Raw genomic sequence first — 20,168 nt, 5'->3', positions numbered from 1 at the left:
GTGGAGGTGAGAAATGTTCTCCAAGGAGCAAAATATTCACTTTGCTGCACGATGCTGAGCTCTAAAAGCAACAATAAAAAGCAGAAACTTTGTTCCATCTAGACCATCCGACTTACTTGGCAATCCACACCTTATTGGAGAAGGACTCCGGCTTCGAGATATCTGGAAAATATAAAAGTGTAGTGCGAATTACACAGTAGATGGAGCTCAAAGAAAGAATCCTTTTGATGTTTTTTTCCTAAAACCAGCTAAAGAGTTTATCTGAAGCAGCTTAGAACTATGATGGTTTCCCCCTAAGGCTGAGCGCTGTGATTCCTTTTATACTTCCTGAAGTAAATGGACACTCAACTTAGCTTAAATTATATTATTAACTAAAAGCTGAGCTCCGTGGCCTAGTTGTTTATTGGTTTTCGTTGCTGTGGTTGTTTTTAGTGGTTTCTAAACACTTTGAGACTGGATGCTCACTGGCCATACTGAAGTCTATGCTTTCCAGAAAATACTTATTATTATTATTAATTAAAGCTAAAATGATCCAATACTCTCTGGCACATCCTTTATATGAATTATGTCATGTGTCCAAAATGCTGTCCTATTAAGGAGGGTCACTGGGAAGCCAGAAAAGAGCCATTTTTCAAATCTCACCTTTGCTTTCACTGAGGAAAACCTACACCCATACCTACAAGCCTGCGATGGCTCGGAAATAACTGACCACAATTATCATTCTTGCTGTGAGCTCTCAAGCACTTTAGATAAATAGACATTAACAAAGATGGAAGCTGTTCTGGATATGAGGTCTCAAACAAGTCAACCAGATTAACCAAAAATGTTTGTACCGGGGGCTTCCCTGGTGGCGCAGTGGTTGAGAGTCCGCCTGCCGATGCAGGGGACACGGGTTCGTGCCCCGGTCCGGGAGGATCCCGCGTGCCGCGGAGCGGCTAGGACCGTGAGCCATGGCCACTGAGTCTGCGCGTCCGGAGCCTGTGCTCCGCAACGGGAGAGGCCACAACAGTGAGAGGCCCGCGTACCGGAAAAAAAAAAAAAAAAGTTTGTACCGGGCTCGTCGTAAAGAGATAATGCTGGAAAGGGACAGGATTTGGGCAGCAGCTTCACCTTTGAGCATCTACTTTAGTCTATCAAAAGCTTAAGTTTGCTCTCCCTGGGCACTAAGTAGGAAAAAGAGAGGATGGGTTCAGACATATACAGGTACTTATTCCAGAGGGACATTGCCCATTGCTAAGCTTTCCAGTGATGGTCCAGAGTTAAAACTTGCCAGGGCTGTGAGTGCCACAGGTGTCTAATATGGCTCTTTCTTCTGACAGAACACTTCCTCTTAGAATGAGCATTGTGATTCTTCCAGGATAAAACTCATAATATGTCTTTTTCATTTATCAGCCCATTAAATGTACTGTCCTTTCGCTTTTTCCTACTGTGAATACCTATTTGGCAATAAGGATAATTAAGTTATATTAAAATCAGCAAGAGCTAAAGAACTGTGTCTGACACATGGCTTTCCATTCTCAGGCCATTTCTTTCATGGGGATAGTCGTCCCCAGTTTCCCAGCCCACAAAAATTCTGCCAGATCACATAACAACTCCACCGTGAACTAAAGCCAGAGGGAATCTCTACCTCCTCCGACAGCTGTAACATTCAGTTACTTTGTTGAAATCATACTGATCTTCCTATATTGAAACACATTCAGGGAGGAAACCATGTTTTAGTCATTTCTGTATCGCCCACACACACATACACACTAGCATCCATCCGATAACGGAAAAAATGTTTGATAAGAACGTTATCAGGGCTTCCCTGGTGGCACAGTGGTTAAGAATCCGCCTGCCAATGCAGGGGACACGGGTTCGAGCCCTGGTCCAGGAAGATCCCACATGCTACAGAGCAACTAAGCCCGTGTGCTACAACTACTGAGCCTGCACTCTAGAGTCCATGAGCCACAACTACTGAGCCCGTGTGCTACAACTACTGAAGCCCGCATGCCTAGAGCCCGTGCTCCACAACAAGGGAAGCCACTGCAATGAGAAGCCTGTGCACTGCAACGAAGAGTAGCCCCTGCTTGTCCCAACTAGAGAAAGCCCGCATGCAGCAACGAAGACACAATGCAGCCAAAAATAAATAAATTTATATAAAAAAAAAAAAGAATGTTATCAAACATAATGTTTTGTTGAGAGGGGTTTAGAAGTCTAGGGCTAGAGTTGCATCGCTAGAGATAATTTCAGAGAAGTTGCCTTCTCTACCACTCTCCCTAAAACAAGTTTGAACAAATATTTAAAGAATTTTTATTTGGAGGAGCAGCAAATTGTTAGCCTATCTGGTATCTTAACATGTCTTGGTCTAGATCTCTATTCAAAAGGCATTGACTAAATATTATGTGTTGAATGAATGAACAGTGGTGAATCATAATAATGTTAGTTTTTAGGGATATTATAACCACAGTTTTCAGAGATGTTTTTGCTGTTATTTTTTTCTTTGATATATGTGTTAGTAATCCTAAGAATGAATACACAGAGACTAATCTTAATTCTTCCTACTTTGAAGTTTGGAGGAAAATTAAGACCTGCAATGCCCTTTATACAGTATTAAAATCCAGACCATTTGAGCAATTTCTCCAAACTCATACAAGAAGTTCTAGAGATACCAGAGACTGATGTGTGCAGAGATCAGTTGACTAAGATGTCCTAGTCTCTGCTCAGGACACTCATAGCTAATAGCCCATTTTCATTGAAAGATAAAAATAAAACACGAAATAACTAAAGTCTATTATTCTTTCAACTAATGGAAAAAAACTACTTCTACTTCCTTCTTTCTAGACTGATAAATTCCTTAGCCAAGGTAGTATAAAAATCCATCTGGGGTGATTGTAGTAGGTTCTCTTTCTACCTACAAACTTATCCTCGCCTCTTTTATAGGTGACTGTGGACAAAAAAACCCGTCAACCATAAGATGATTTTGTGTAAAAATGATTAGACAGATACATACTGTGCTTAAACTAACACGGCTACGAGGGCAGATGGGACTTAAACTCCTGCTTCGACATCGACTTAGAGATCGCACTGAATTCCACTAGAAAAAGAGAAAGAGAAAAATAGTCAATAGTTTGTGAAAGCCCAGGTGGCTTAAAACAATACTTATATCCCATAGAACGAACAAGAGGTTTTCCTGATATGATTACACTTGCCCGTTACTGGTCGCCAGTATAAGTACACTCATTTGCTATAGCTGCCCAATATTTGACAGTAGCTCTAGGGTACTTCTCAAATAAAATCCCATTACAATGAACTTTGGGATATTCAAATTCATGATGCTAGGGGAACTTTGTTTTGATGAGTAAACTGTTAGAAATTACATTCAAGTTTGCAAGTGTTGGAGAACGTAAGCTCCATCTGGTCAGGAATTTGTGTTTGTTTTGTTCGTTGCTGAATCCCCAGCGCCTAAACACAGAGCTTGGGTCATAAATAACTATTGAATAAAATGAATTAATGAATAAGTGAGTGAATGAATCACTACTGTGGCCCACCTACTGTCCAACTAAGTTAATGAACAAAAAGAAAATTTTATTTCCTATAATGAGATTTTACTAGTCAAAGTCTTCTCATCAATTCCCGTCATTCAACCCTTTCCCAGGTTCTTGCTTTTAGGGCATTTTCTTTGTTTTAGGAGTCTAAGCTTGGGTGAATATTGGTGACACACTGGAGGGGAGAGAAGAAGGAAGTTAAAGGCAATTTGCTATTTGATGGAGAACATAAGAATAGTGGCTATTTCCTCTCCCTCCCCTCCAAATTGCACTGCAGACAGTTTACAAGAGTTCCTTAACAGAGGGTAATTGTTGTAAGGGCAAAGAAGCACGTTTTATGAGTTCATTCATTGTAGAGCACGTGCGATTGCCAAGTCAACGCAACCCAGTTTCTATGGGCTCAACTCTTACAGCACAGAATATTTTCATTGAGATACTTTATGCTACAGTGGGATGTTTAAGCTTAAGTTCTTTTAAATACACTACTCCGCTTCTCCACTTCATGTGTGAAAAGCTGCCATGAAGCACTTCCCCTGTCCTCCAGGTCAAAGAGAACAGGAACTGAGACCACCCAGATGGTGGCTTTGCTCTGGACCTGGGAGCTCCTCTCCTGAATTCACTTAACTTCTAGGAAGGGCAGGGTAAAACTCCATAATGGGAACACAATATAGACTATCCAAGCACCCGTAGCAACCAGTTCCAACATCCTCTCCCCACCTTAACACACACACTTACACACTTGCATACCTAAGACTCCATTCTGAAGGCTGTCCAATTATTTAACATGTTCAAAACATTCTACAGCCAATGTATATAGGAAGCAACCCTCCAAAACTGATTGGCTCTTCTCTCCCCACCTCCTCCGCCCTCTTTTTCTCCATCCCTCCCCTCCCTACACATCGTACCAAGGAGAGAAAAACAGGACACATTCATCATATCCCAAAATACAGAACTATCAGTAAAAATCGGGCCAATTGTTTTCTGATAGTTAATCGATCACTTTTAAATGCTTAGAACTGTAGAGGGCCTCTAAAAGTTGAGCTCAAGGGGCTTTGCCCTTATAATAGCATAATATTTCTAAGACAGAGGAGGCAAATAGGACCAGTTCTATCTTGTAAATAAAGCAATAAACAAAGAAATGACTGCCAGGAAATGATGAAGAAGAATCAAAGAAAAGAATCTGTTCTTTCCCAGCCAGTCCCTTTCCTCTCCTTTGTACGAAATCTTATCAAATAACCCTTTATGAACTTCTTTTATAGAATCTCTGGGTTTATAAATGTTCTCGAACTTGTGAATCAAACACTTGGGCTGAATTGTCATTATGCAAGGGCACCATACAAAAGCCCCTCTCCTGGTGACAGCTTCTCCCTTCATAATGACACAGTCATTCTCCATGAGAGCAGGCCACACGTGATAGAAGACCAAGGGAGCCGTGAAATCGGAGTCATAGCTTCGACGGTACCTATTTTAAACACGCAAAAGAACAAGAAAGAGAAGATAAGCAGTTATGTAACCTAACTGGGAGGGAAGCGGACATCAGTGTAAATTCTCATCTTTTATTCTGCTCACACTTAGATAAATATGGATCCTGATTCTATTACTAAAGAGATAGTTGTGGGCTCCTAGAATAGGAACCACTGATAACAAGGACCCGACATGGGCTCACTAAAAACAAGTCATGTCATAGAGAACAGACTGGTGGTTGCCGTGGGGGAAGGGTTGTGGGAGGGATGGACTGGAAGGTTGGGGTTAGCGGATGCAAACTAGTATATTTATTTATTTTTTATTTTATTTTATTTATTTATTTTTTTTTTGCGGTATGTGGGCCTCTTACTGTTGTGGCCTCTCCCGTTGCGGAGCACAGGCTCCGGACGTGCAGGCTCAGTGGCCATGGCTCACGGGCCCAGCCGCTCCACGGCATGTGGGATCCTCCCGGACCGGGGCACGAACCCGTGTCCCCCGCATCGGCAGGCGGACTCTCAACCACTGTGCCACCAGGGAAGCCCCAAACTAGTATATTTAGATGGATAAACAACAAGGTCCCACTGTAGAGCACAGAGAACTATACACAATATCCTATGATAAACCATAATGAAAAAGAATATTTTAAAAAGAATGTATATAGAGATATGCATATGTGTAACTGAATCACGTTGCTGTAGAGCAGAAATTAACACAGCATTGTAGAAGTGCAACGTGCTATCACTGCACAATGGAGCCACCCCAACACAATACTGTAAATCAATTATACTTCAATTTTTTTAAACTGACAAAAAAAAAAGTCATGTCAGACTAGTCTTGTTCCTTCTCAGGATTACAAGAATTGTAATTCAGGGAAATGCTAGAGACAGAGACCATCTAAGTCCCACAGGCAACCTATAGATTTCTCATGCTGGGGACTTCCCTGATGGCACAGTGGTTAAGAATCCGCCTGCCGGTGCAGGGAACACGGGTTCGAGCCCTGGTCCGGGAAGATCCCACATGCCGCGGACCAACTAAGCCCGTGCGCCACAACTGCTGAGCCTGCGCTCTAGAGTCCGTGAGCCACAATTACTAAGCCCGCGAGCCACAGCTACTGAGCCCGCGTGCCGCAACTACTGAAGCCCGCGTGCCTAGAGCCCATGCTCTGCAACAAGAGAAGCCACCGTAATGAGAAGCCCGTGCACCGCAACGAACATTAGCCCCCGCTCACTGCAACTAGAGAAAGCCCGCCCGCACGCAGCAGCGAAGACCCAAAGCAGCCAAAAATAAATAAATAAATAGATTTATTTTAAAAAGCAATTAAAAACAGAATTACCATATGATCCAGCAATTCCACTTCTAGGTATTTATCCAAAGAAAACTAAACACTAATTTGAAAAGATATATACACCCCCATGTTCATTGCTGCTTTATTTACAATAGCCAAGATGGACATCTAAGTGTTCATTGATGGATTAATGGTTTAAAAAGCTGTGGTATCTATACAATGGGATACTATTTTGCTATTTAAAGAAAAGAGAATGAAATCTTGTCAAGTGAGACAACATGGATGGACCTCGAGGGCATTATGAAATAAGTCAGACAGAGAAAGACAAATGCCATACAATCTCACTTATATGTGGACTCCAAAGCAAACAAACAAACAAAAACCAAGCTCACAGATACAGAAAACAGATTAGTGATTGCTGGACATGGGGGCAAAACGGGTTAGGGAAGTCAAAAGGTACAAACTTCTGGTTACAAAAGAAATGTTATGCAGACGTATAAGTGTTAACAATATAGTTAATAATACTGTATTGCAAATTTGAAAGTTGCTTAGAGAATAGATCTTAAAAGTTCTCATTGGAAGAAAAAAAAGTTTTGTAACTATATATGGTGACTGATGGTGATAATCATTTCACAATATATACAAATGTAGAATCATTATTGTTGTAGACGTGAAACTAATACAATCTTATATGTCAGTTTTACCTCAATAAAAAAAATTTTAAACAATAAAAAGCAATATATGTCTGTATTTCTATAGCACTTTTTTTTAACATCTTTGTTGGAGTACAACTGCTTTATAATGGTGTGTTAGTTTCTGCTTTATAACAAAGTGAATCAGCTATACATATATCCCCATACCTCCTCCCTAGCACTTTTATTTTAAAGAGTTCCAAACAGACTCCAGGTACTCATTAGTTCTCCCCAGGACCAATATGTTCAATGGAAATCATAACATCACCTCTGAAGCACATTTGACGTAGAAGGAAAATGACCCCAGAAGAGGGCCCTGCCCTGTAGTACAGAGAAGTATATGGCTGGGCCTGAAAATCAGGTAATGTCTGTTGATTTCCCCACCCAGAGCTCTTTTCCCTAAATTGTTCCCAGAGAATACAGACAAGATAATTTATTTATAAAGAATCCCTTAGCTTCTGCTCCTATGTCTCTTACTTGCAATCATTAAAAACTTCTCCATCGGCCCCAACTGCAATGTCGAGGGGTGGGTCTAAAGTCTGCATTGCAAACGCAATGCAACATATCTCCTGGATGAAGTTACTGAGGAGGCGAAAATCAACTTCAGGAGGGAATGAAATCTTGGGATTGACATTCATGGCTCGGATCACATCCTGAAAAACAAAAAGATGGCATCACCTTGTTACCAACCTGTGAAATACACACTGAAAATCCTAAGGACGTTATGACTGCTGGGAGGGGGAAAGAGCATGTGAGTGAAAACAAGGTAAACTAGAAGAGAAGTGCATGTGCTGAAACAGAGAAGGAGGAAAGATGACAGAGAACAAATGACATACTAAAGGCCAAGAAAGTCTCCATAAACAAAAAACTAAAGCAAAAACCCTTAGTAGCTTTTATTTATTATTTCCTTATTTTTCTATTCTGAGCAAGTTATATAATCGCCAACACAGGACTCTGACTTGTTCATAAACTATAATAATAATTATAATAGCTTGCTCTTATTGAGAGTTTACTCTGTGCCAACTCTTGTGCTAAGCAAATTACCTGCTTCCTTTCATTTAATCCTCTCAAAAACTCTATGGGGTCATGACCATTGTTGCTCCCATTTTAAGATTAGAAAACTAAAGCACAGAGAGGTTAAATAAATGTGCAAGGTCACACAGCTAGTAAGTGGCAGAACCAGGATGCAAATCCATAGCTATCTTTCCCAAAATCATTGCTCCTAAGCACTATGGTATTCTATCTTCCAATCTTAAGAGCCTGTCTGAAGAATAAAACTAGAAAGCGCAAAATATTTTCCTCATAATATGTCTAAGAAAGAAAGAGCCAATAATGACTGGTTCTACAAAATATATTGGATACTCATTCCCGCTCTTCCATTACATAGATGTGACACTAAGCTGGATGGATTTCTGAGTTATTAGTATTCATTATAAACAGCAGCAGCAGCAAACCAGTCCCAATAAAAGACCCAACACTTACATTAACACTGCTTTGGGAATCATATAGATCAAGATGACAAACGATATAATCCAAGACATCATCCTCAAAGTCATTTGACCCTGCATAAGACGATGTCAGCGATTTCCTCACACGGATCTTAAAGTGTCTGAATGCCGTTTTAGCTACATGGAACGCCTCCTGCACATAAAAGTACAGCAAATTTATCTGGTGGGAGGGGGGAGGTAAAGAGGTCCAAAGCAAGGAATGAAGAAAGAATGCCCAACAAAAATTCAACATCATATTGGACTTCTGGTAACTAAATCCAGCGGTCAAAACTACTTTTAATCTGGGAGAAAATACATATCTAAATCTTGGAAAGTACATAAATACATATAAGACTACCCATATTCACTAATTTCAAGACAGTTGACCACTGTTCTGGTAATCCTGATTGCAAGGAGCAGGACGATGCAGGCATTCAAGGGAATAAAATCACCTGTGGTTACATAAATACTTGAAATATGCTAGTTGATGCTTTGATCCCACAGCAATATCATACTACTGGTCAAGAAATAAGAGAAAGTTATCAATCTAGTGGTCACGTCATACATAGACACATATCAAGCGTCTGACATGTTTCCTGGCATATATTAATTCAACAAATATTTATTAAATGCTTGTAATATAGCAGGCACGGGGAAAACTCAGTTATGCATGAAAGATATAGCCTCTACAATTACAGAACTTTAACCAACTCAGTACATGATTCTTATATAAATTATATATAAATTAAATAATTCTTAATGATATAAATTCTTTTTTCTGTAAAAAGCCAGATAGTAAATATTTTAGGCTTTGCCGGTCACATAATTGTCTCTGTCATTTTTTTTTTTTACAACGCTTTAAAATGTAAAACCATTCGTATATGTTAGCTCTTGGGTGGTATTTCTCTTAGAATTACAGATCAGGGCCAGATATGGCCCAGGGGTCACAGTTTGCTGACTCCCGATATAAATGAATAAATATAGGATAAAGTCCGGTAGATTCTGATAATTCCGCTCTCACACCAATATTTTGTTTTGTTTGTTAATATTTAGCTGTTCTCATTACAGACTCTTAGTATCTCCGTATGGTACCCACAGAATAAATGCATTTGCTTTGGATTTTGAGATTATATATGAGCACTTTTTAATCTTGCCATACTCAAGTAGTTAGCAGTTCTAGTGACTACTCTTAGTTAAATAAACAGAAGAGTGAACACAATCACAGCCTTTTGATTTTTCTAAGAAGAGAAGGTAACCAATCAAATGATAGCCCTTAGCAATAATATATCCATTGTGCGTACATATACCCATATTACAATAGAAGATCCAGCGCGAATCAACTTCGTATATACCCATCTGAGATAGTCCTACATTTATGGATGCTTCAACAAATGTCTGGTCAAAACAGATATTAACATATATGAATAGTTATTGAGTGTGAAAAATAATTCATCGCAAATATCTGTAATGGAAGGCAGGCAGGGAGGGAGGGAGGGAGGGAGGAGACAGATGGAAACCCACCCTCCTTCAGTGACCTCAGGCCCTACCAAGTCTTTTTTAAGCCGTCTTGTTCAGTTTACCCAAGCACTGCCTGGCCGCAGCGCCCTTGGACCGCGGAAGTGCAGCGGCGCGCGCGCGAGGCTCACGTACCACTGCCGCGATGTAGATGATCCGCTGCACCGTCTCGGCGTTGTGGATGCAGCGCCGCAGCAGGCACTGCGCATCCAGGCGGGTCTGGGAATAGACGTCGCTGAACCGGGACAGCAGGGCGGCCTTGCGCGCCACGCTGGACAGTTTGGCGCGACTCGGAGACGGGCTCCTGACCTTCGCGACCGCGGTGGAGGGGCTGGTGGACCGTCTGCGGCTGCGGCTGTGACTGCGGCTGCGGCTGTGACTGCGGCTGCGGCCGCGACTGCGAGGGTCAGGGCTCGGAGACCGGATTCTGGCGGACCTGTTGGTGAACAGGAATCAGGCAGGGAAGCGCTCTGATTCCCTTCACTCTCTTGTTCCTAGACTCGGCTGCTTCTCTCCCCATAAACCAGAAGCCATGGGAACAGGGAGAGCAGCTCCCTGTGAGAGGCACTGTGTCACCATAAGGCCTCAAATAGGACCACAAACAAAAAACAATACTCTATATTTGCCTGGTGCATTAGAATTTATAACACACTTTCACTCACTCAGCACATCAATTTATCCTTCAAGCAGCCAGGTAAGGTTAGCATTGATTGTTGGCCCTTTTACAGATGAAGAAGTTGAGGCTCAGAAATGCTAAGAAGGCTATCCTAGAGTAACACAGCTAGCAAGAGCGAGAGTTAAATAAAAAGTCAGATTTTCAGTATTTCTTACCCCAACCTTGGGCCACTAACACATCACTGAGCTTTCTGGTATAAAATGAGATGAACACTGATTGAACAATGAGAAAGAAATTCTGTGTTCTCCTTCCATAGCAATGGAACCATTTGCAGTCATTTTCTCCTCCGCAGGTTCTCCATTTTCACCTACATAATTTGTGCCCTATTTCGGGATGGTGGGGAGGTTATCAAGTGAGCTAATACATGTGGAAGTACTTGGTGAATCGAAAAGCATTCCATCAGTGAAACGTATATTGCTACCAAGTACAAAGTAAATGATCAGACTAGCTAGTCCAAAGGGAATGGGCCACCAAAAAGAGAAGTTTTGTAGAAGGAACCGTGGGGCAAAAGGCAGTACAAAGCAGACTCTCCGAAGGTGGAAAGGGAAAAAAAGCCCTCATTTATAGTGTTCGCCAGTTTCCATGATGCAACAAATACTCTCACCATAGCCAGTTTCAAACTATCAATGTGACGTCACTGAAACCAGAGTTAGGTAGAAATGCACAAAGTCAGTTCCCAGAGCTAGTACAAGCTGGCACTCGCACAACACTGATGGAGTGACTCCCCAAAATGAAAGCCTAAGGTGACATTTAGGGGAATGGAGAACAGGGTTAGGGGTGGCTTTGATAGCCTGAATCTGGGCACACTGTGGGGCTGGGGGGGGGGGAGAGGGGAAGTGTTAGAAAGAACAAGGAAAATGCAGAAACTCCGAAGAGAGAAACAATCTACTTTGTCCTCACTTAACACTGTCTGAATGACCTGTCTTAACGTTCTCTCCATCAGTAGAAGGGAATTTCACATTCCCTTACCTACTCATTCCATCAAACAAAGTGAGATGTAAAAAAGGCAATACCCTGTGAAATGACAGTTGGTCATCCTGGCGAGAGAACTCCTAGAACTCAGAGAACAGGACCCTCCCCCTATCATGGAACAGTCTTTCAACATGGGTACCGCCTTTTGCATTATAGGCGCTCAAATCTGGTAACAAGACAAAGAACCTTCCTTTGGCACGTCTTAGTTTCATTCCTTAAGCTTCAATGTCAGTCCGAAATTAGTTAGTGCCCAAGTATTGTCAATCCACGAGGTATTTTCTCTATGGAAGGGTGAAGTTAGAGAAAACAATCCCTCTACGGTTCAAAGTTTTCCATATTATTGGGGTTCGCGCTCAGGATATCATTTTTTTTTCTTTTTTCTTTTTCTTTTTTCCTTTTCCAAGCCAGGCTTTTATCACTAACTCAACAAAAGGAGCTTAAATGAAAAGATCTGTGAGAATTTGTCAGACCTTCCTTGGAGTACAGATTTTTCAGCAGACAGAACAGCTATCTCGTCCTTCAGCGTTCGGAGCTGTTTCTCATAATCGCATATCGCTTCTGCCTTCCGCTGGTCTACGCTCCACCTGTCCGCGCCCATCTGCTCCGAGCCCTGGGGCTCCGAGCCCCGCAGATCCTCTCTCCTACGCTCGGAGCCCCGCTTCTCTGAGCTCCTATGCTCTGAGTGTCTGTGGCGAGATTCCTCCTGGGCTTGAAGAGATGTAAGCCTGAACAGAAAAAAAGGTTTGAAAGAAAAGAGAGAAAGGGAGGGATGGAGGAAAGGTAATAAACGGCAATTGGCCTACTTAAGGAGGCTGCTTTATTTAGTGTGCAGTTATTGCCCTGGGAAACTCGGATGGAAATACATAGGATCAAACACAAATGAACAAAGAGCAGAATTGCCAGGGTCAGGGTGCCACTTCATGTCTGTAGCTTGCATGGAAAAAGGCTCCTGAAGAAAAGATAGGCATGCAAATCCTCTAGCCAAAGCAGAGTGGGCAGAGTCATGAAGTCTTTGCAGAGGCAAAGCAGAGACATACTATTCTACGTTGGACGGCTTCACTGCACAAAACTCTGGAAGCCTGTGATCTCCAAAACCTAGTCCAGAAGCTGGTCAAAGAGATAATCTATTCTCACTAGCTCTTCTATTCTCTGAACAGATGGAATGTGGGGGGAAACTGCAGTGGAAATTGAGTGACATCCACAACACTAAGCAGAAGTGTGGACCTATGAAAATAATGTACTACTATGGAAAGGAGTAAAGCTTTAGAAATAAAACTGGCATCCTCATTAATAAAAAGAAGTATGGCCATCATACAAGGGAACAAAAGCCATAAGAAGAGAACATGCTGTGATGAAAATAACAATGGTGTAAGAAGAAAAGGGAAGGCGTAAGATTAAGAAGGATGTAGAAAAGCTAAAAACGCAATAGCAGAATTCAAAGCTGCCCTAGAGACAGTAAAGAACAGAACTGGTGCGATAGGGAATTGCTGAGTAATATGATCAAAGAATTTGAGAAGCTATATCAACTAGGAGATGAGATTAGTGCTCCAAGCTAAAATTTATGGATGTTCCTGAAGAAATCAGAACAATTGGAACATGTATGAAGGCAATAGAAAGGTATGTATGTTCGTATGTGTATATATATATGTATATATATATATATATATATACATATATATATTTTTTTTTTTTTTTTTTTTACTGCAACTCCCATTTGCTCTTTTTTGGGGAAAGAAAAATCAAAGTTAAGATTGAAAAAAGTATACCCTTAAAGGATCAGTGTTTATTTTCCCCTTCTAGAAATTTATCTTTAGAGGATAATCTGAAATTTAAACTAAGATTGGCCACAAAAAATTATTTCCAATGTTGAAAATTGGCATCAAAGTAAATATTCCCTGTTAGGGAAATACCCAAATGAGGAAATATGATGTACCTATTTAAGACTAAGCTCTGCTTTATTTTTTCTTAGTAATAGAAAAAAATAATGTTAAATGAAAAACCGGGGTCCACAGTTGTATACTTACATTTTGTTGTCTTAACTTTATTTTTAATGTACTAATTGACAGAAATAGAAAATGATGACAGTAACTGGCTCTGGAATTATGAGGGTTAAGGTTCCTTTCTACCATGTTGTACTTTGAAGATTTTCTATAGTGGATAAGTACTGTTTTGTAGTAAGAAAAATATATAAAACATTAATAAAAACATTGCTGCCTTTCCTCTTTATGGACAGATTCTTTCGTATTGTAATGGAGCACCAAAAAAAGCTAAATTCAAAGGTTAATCAGCAGCCTGCAATAATCCTGTCATTTTTTTTTTTCTTACTGCTTTCTTAGCTGATTTATTTCCCCCTCTGCAGTCAGAAGGGATATGGCCGATCTGTTCTTGGTTTCTTTAAGAGTCTTTTCAGTTTCAGCCATACTGTAAGAGAAATCAGTAACTAAAGACAGATTTTGCAAAATTGGCAGACTTTCTAAATCAAGGCATAGGTTCTCTTGGGAACTTTTGCCGTATGATATAAATTCAATATAAACAACATCGAATTATAAGACATCTGCATTCAATTAGATGATATTACAAATATCATGGCACACTAGTATGCAAAAACATGCTAGCATCTTTCCTCGATGTCAAACACAAAGAAATTACAGAGCTACTACCTCTAAAAGGCTAGGTAATAATTACTGTTATTAGAATGTAAAAGACAAACTTGTTCAGTTTCTCCTTCTCACCCTCCTAATTCATCTGCTCTAATTACACCGAATCCCCAGGTTGCCTCTCTATAAAATCTCCATTTTTCTGTAATATACTAATACCTATTCTTATTACTTTGCACTGTAGAGTTGCATTTGACTTAATTTTCCCAGATTTGCTAAATATAGAAAAATTATTTGCCCACCTATAAAAAAGTCCTCCACAATTACACTCGACTACCAAGTACTTCGTGTCTTCCTGCCTCTGACTTCCACCACTAATTGAGCACAGTTTTCCTGAGTTTTCAACTAGCTTAGTCCTTGTTAGTTTCAAGGACTCTCTTCGTTGTAGACAAATCATAATAAATCGTACTATTTCTTTAGGAAATGAGAATGTGATGGATGCCACTGGATGAAGACCAATGGTTCTCAATGAGGTTGTCCTAGTACAGTGAGAGATTGCGGATTGGCAAAGGTTTTGGGACTTCTCTGACCTTGCATCCCTGGAACACCAAGTATCTTTCATCACAGTAGTTCTGCAGCTAAGAGATTGCAACTGTTATCCAAACTCACACCAGTCTTCCTTCCTACACTTGGATGGAAACATGGAAGGTCAAACACTGGCCTCCCCTATACAGTGAGGCAGACTGAGAAATAATGGGACAGCAGGATCCCTATCAATTCCGCACAGATCCGATGAGGCAATGCAGGAGGTGGTGTGCGTTTCCCCAAATTCCATCTCATCCCCTTCTCCTCTAACAAACGCCCATTCATCCAATGAGTGCCTCTCCAAAGGCCACACCTGACTCTCAAGAAAAGTTTGTCTTCCCGTCTCCTGAGCTCCTCCAACACTTGTTCACATCTGTAATCTCATTACAAACACACTGTGAACTACTTGAAGGCAAAGATTTCATTTTATTCATCTCTTTATCCCCAGCTCCTAAAACAGTACCTGTCATATAGATTTTTTAAAAAAACGGAAAAACTGAATGAATGAATGCATGAATGAAATGTCTGAAGTCTAAAATAAAACCAGAGGAGCAATAACTTCACGATAGGGATGCTGGCTATTGTAAGGAAATTGCTGTGATTTAATTTCAATGTGAATATGTTATAGATTTTTTAAAGTATATATGGGAAAATGAACATTTTTATCAAGAGAAAACTGTGGAAAATTAAAAGAAGAAAATAGACCAAGAAAGAAACAAGAGTGTGAACAGTAATCAGGTTTTTTTCTCTCGAGACATGGCATACATGTGTGAGCACATATATATACAAGCAAATATATATGCGAACTTGGCCCTCTTGGATGATATACAGAGAGAAGAAAGGAGATACCTTCATGTGACAAGCATTGTTTTAAGCAGGCTAACATATTTATTTTTTGTTATGGATTTATTCATTCATTGAGCAAGTTATAGAGAATTTACGATGCTAGATGCTGGAGATACAAGTGTCAGAATAGCGATACAGGACAGTAACCCTTTGGAGCTTCCAGTCTACTGGATCATAAATATTCACACAAATTTTTCAAAGTTCCAACTTGCAATAAGTGCTATTCTTAGATGATTGTGAAAGAGAATTAGAGGAGAGGGAGAGGAAAGACCATTCAATGTATAGTGGTCGCAGACTCTGAGAAAGTCACATTTAAGCTGAGACCTAAAGGACAAGAAAAAGCCAGCCATGCCAAGAGCCAGCAGACGACTTCCATTTCTCTGAAAAAGCACAGGCAAAGGCCTCGAGGTGAGGAAGTAGACAGAAGACTAGGTGAGGGGAACTTGGCATGAGATGAGGGTGGAGCAAGAGGTAGGGTCAGATCACGCAGGGCTGGGAGAGCCCTGGGAAGGAATTTAGAATTTTTTTCTAAGTACTAAAAGAAGCAACTAACAGCTTTTAAGCCAGGGGGTGACTTGCTACAATAAAAGTATATCTATATTTGCTGTGTGGAAAATGAGTTGTAGTACAGCAAGAATGGACCCAGGGAAGCCAGCTGGAAGGCAACTGGCTGAGGCAAAAGGTAACAGCGACTTGAATGAGGGCAGTGGTAGTAGAATAGAAAGGAGCATGTGTGGGAGACGTTTAGGAGGCAGATTCCACTGGATGTTCTAATAGATTGGATATAGGAAATGAGGACGGGTGAGATTTCTAACCAGAGTCCCAACATAAAATCCAGCAGTCTTCCCTTGTCTAGGGCTCGTCAAACCTGAGCAGACCTGTCCCCATTCAGCACTCTATTGGAATTTGCACCTTTGCAACTGAGTCACAGCTAAACTGGTCTCCACGGGGTTAGACATGGGAACCTCCTGGGGTGGGCCCCTCATTCCACATTAGGTAGCACGCTGGATTTAGAGACAGGTAGGCAGAGTAGTGGAGGAGAGAGCTGGCTACCACAGAATGTGGGGAACAGCCTCCATCATTTCTGATGCCTTAAAAAATGGAACATGAACCACACGTGGGTTAAAAAACAAAAAGAGGGAAAAGCAAAAGGGAAAAGCACCTTCCTGTGTGCAACTTTCAAATGGCGGAGGGCAGTGTGTATACAGATAGGGAAAGTATACATACAAATGATAAAGCAGGGACTTCCGTGATGGCGCAGTGGTTAAGAATCCGCCTGCCAGTGCAGGGGAAACAGGTTCGAGCCCTGGTCCGGGAAGATCGTACGTGCCGCGGAGCAACTAAGCCTGTGTGCCACAACTACTGAGCCCGTGCGCCACTACTGAAGCCCGCATGCCTAGACCCCATGCTCCTCAACAAGAGAAGCCACCACAATGGAAAGCACGCACAATGCAATGAAGAGTAGCCCCCGCTTGCTGCAACTAGAGAAAGCCTGCATGCAGCAACGAAGACCCAACACAGCCAAAAATAAATTAATTAATTAAAAAATGATAAAGCAAACAGGACAAGGGGCATGTGAAAGGGTATATGGGTGTTCTTAGTACTATTCTTGCAAATTTTCTGTATTTGAAATTATTTCCAAATAAAAAGCTTTTTTTAAAAAAGCATGCAGGGCTTCCCTGGTGGCTCAGTGGTTGAGAGTCTGCCTGCCGATGCAGGGGACATGGGTTCGTGCCCCGGTCCGGGAAAATCCCACGTGCTGCGGAGCGGCTGGGCCCGTGAGCCATGGCCACTGAGCCTGTGCGTCCGGAGGCTGTGCTCCACAACGGGAGAGGTCACAACAGTGAGAGGCCCGCGTACCGCAAAAAAAAAAAAAAAAAAAAAGCGTTTAGTCATCATTTTTGGTCCATGATGCCCCTGATGGGTAACTACACAGCCATAGTGACAAGAGAGGCAGGTAGGAATTCCTGGCTCCTACGGATTCTGACCGAAGACAAGAATCAGCAAAGTCGCGAAGCTTTGCCTCACAACCAGAGGCAAATGGAGGCAGCAGCAGGGGCCAGCGAATGCGTGAGGAAACTTAACCAGATGAGCCACAACTCAGCGCCCATCAGCACAAGACTCCAGTGCCCAGGTAGAACCAAGGCAGCAAGAACCCAGAGGGCAGTACAAGACAAAAAGCCCCTCTCCTCCATCACCAGGAGAGCACGGAAACAGCCCTTCACCCCTAGACGCCTGTCTAAGGAAGGAGGAGGACAATGAGACCCCTTGAAAGGGCAAACACAGCCCCAAACAGAGCTTGGAATTAACTGCATATTTACACAAAACGAACTACGATAAACCAGAAAAGAAGTGGCAGATTTAAGGTTCCTTCTTACCCTTCTCCAAATCAGTTGACGTTAGTTGAAATAAGTCATACGAATTCAGAGGAATTAGGCATCTTGCACAGTTCATTTGTAAATTTTGACGGCTGCAGCTGTAAAACTACACACTGACAGTGGTTCCAGTTGGAAAAATGAATGGGAGTGTGTAGAGGTAACCCTGTTACCGTGTGTGTGTGTGAGAAAGGAAAAATGTCTGGAGTAAAATATGCCAAAATGTTAACAGGCATGAACTAACAGTTGATTTTCATCTTTATACTTTTATTTGTTATATGCATTCTGACAAAGGAAATGTGTATTACTTTTATAATCGGACAAAATTAAATCAATCAATAGAGATGTTTTCCTTAGAAGGAAATCTAATCAGAGAACAAGGCAGAATGCCATACCCTATTCCATCACAAGCCTTAACTAGTGACAAAAGAATCCCTTGCCATCCTCTACATGTCAGCCATGGAGCAATGCTGTGGTAGGAGAAACACCTTATTGATGGATTTTTATTAGATATGTTAAAAGCAGCTGCATCACATCTGTCTATCTCCCTCAAGTACAACCCAAAGTTTGCAATTTTCTTTGCAGTGATTCCTTGAACTTGCTACCCTGGCTTTGCACACAGCATACATCTGAGATCTGTTACTGCCAGACACTGCTTAACTTTTTAAAAATACATTTTTATATCTAAAAGTTATTCCAAAATCTTGAATGGTTCTCAGCTAGGCGTGTATAACCTCTAACTGACAGATAGATGAAGGCTGCTTCATCTTACTTTTTCTCTCTTTCTCTTAATTTTTCTCTTTACCTGATCTTTCACTCTCTTTAACCCTTCCTCTTCTGCCTCTTTTCTTATTTTCCTCCCCAAAGTTAGATTTTCATGCAACAATCTTTCTCTTTCATACATATGGACTGATAGTGGGCCTATGGAAAAGGAGGAGCCCCAGGAATGAAGCCAAGGGGACCAGGGTCTTAGGGATCATAATGTAATATAGGAATCCTGTCCCCAAATTCAAAGACACTGCCTCCCAACTCATACACACACACACACACACACACACACACACACACACACACACACATACACACATCATATGACTTATTTGCAAATGTCTACATTTTACATGAGCCAGTATTCTCCTTTCAAACTTAAAAATTAAGAACAGGCAATTCTTTTTGGAAGAAAATAACTTGCATTCCTCTTACTCGTCTTGAACCTGGTTGAGTTGATTACGAGTTGCATTCAAATCAGCATCTAATTGTTGTATGTCCCGATCCCGAGCGCCAAACTCTTTACGTCCGTCCTTATCAAACGTGTCCTGGAATGGTACACAAATCAAAACAGAGTCTGAATACATGAAACCGCATGGGCAGATTACAAAAACACTACGCTGGAAAAAAGAAGTCAAGTACAAAAGGGCACGTAATGTATAGTTCCATCTTCATGAATTTCCCATGCAGGCAAAATTAATGGAGAGTGATAAAAATCAGAAGAGTGGTTGCCCTGAGGGTGGAAGGAGGGGACTGGGAAGTGGCATAAGGGAATGCTCTGAAGTGATGGAAATGTTCTCTATCTCGATAGTGGTGTGACTTACAAGAATATATCCATTTGTCAAAATTCACCAACCTATGGTTTTCACTACCGGTAAATGATACCTCAGATTTTTAAAAAAGACAGTGAAATATCATCCTACACCTTTATACCCAAAATAACATCCACAGGGGGTAAAAATCTAAGAGGCATATGAAAATCCCCACATAAAAATTTGTTTAACAACAGCTGATGTCTCCAGAGCCCTTACTACATGTAAGTTGTTTCACAGGTTTATCGCGTTTAACTCTCACAGTGACCCTGTTAGGTCAGCGAAAGCATTGTTTCCATATAACAGATGAGGAAACTGAGACCTAACAGGTTGGACAACCTACACAGGACCATAGAAGATAGACTAGGATTCTGTCCAGTGATCTCTAAGCAGGAGTGCTTTGGCCACTACCTCATAAGGCCCTCTTGCTTAGAACGGCCTGCTCTAAATGGTTCAGTTTTTGAAAGGATTTTATGTAAATCCATATAAACATTTAAAATCAAGGTTACAAATGTTTTGCCTATCCAGACATAGTGATACCAGCGCCTTAATCAAAGTATGCGTTGT

General features: G+C 41.3%; 1 protein-coding gene across 3 annotated transcripts in view; it reads right to left on the bottom strand.

The window, feature by feature from the left end:
- Positions 1-20,168, bottom strand: part of SPATA18 (spermatogenesis associated 18) — a 34,409-nt gene that overhangs the window by 4,844 nt on the left and 9,397 nt on the right. Inside the window, exons 4-11 of one of the 3 annotated variants that reach the window (XM_067735948.1) lie at positions 19,225-19,337; positions 12,089-12,343; positions 10,106-10,406; positions 8,451-8,609; positions 7,446-7,621; positions 4,866-4,989; positions 2,993-3,076; positions 117-162 (exon numbers count right to left, since the gene is read on the bottom strand). In XM_067735948.1, the coding sequence (XP_067592049.1) occupies positions 117-162; positions 2,993-3,076; positions 4,866-4,989; positions 7,446-7,621; positions 8,451-8,609; positions 10,106-10,406; positions 12,089-12,343; positions 19,225-19,337 (1,258 nt within the window). Of the gene's footprint in view, positions 1-115; positions 163-2,992; positions 4,990-7,445; positions 7,622-8,450; positions 8,610-10,105; positions 10,407-12,088; positions 12,344-19,224; positions 19,338-20,168 lie in introns of those variants that run through there. The other 2 variants (XR_010943000.1, XR_010943002.1) reach the window with 2 other exon arrangements.

This window comes from Pseudorca crassidens, chromosome 4 (assembly GCF_039906515.1).
Source record: "Pseudorca crassidens isolate mPseCra1 chromosome 4, mPseCra1.hap1, whole genome shotgun sequence".
NCBI lineage: Eukaryota > Metazoa > Chordata > Mammalia > Artiodactyla > Delphinidae > Pseudorca > Pseudorca crassidens.
This window is presented reverse-complemented; position numbering and strand designations above follow the sequence as displayed.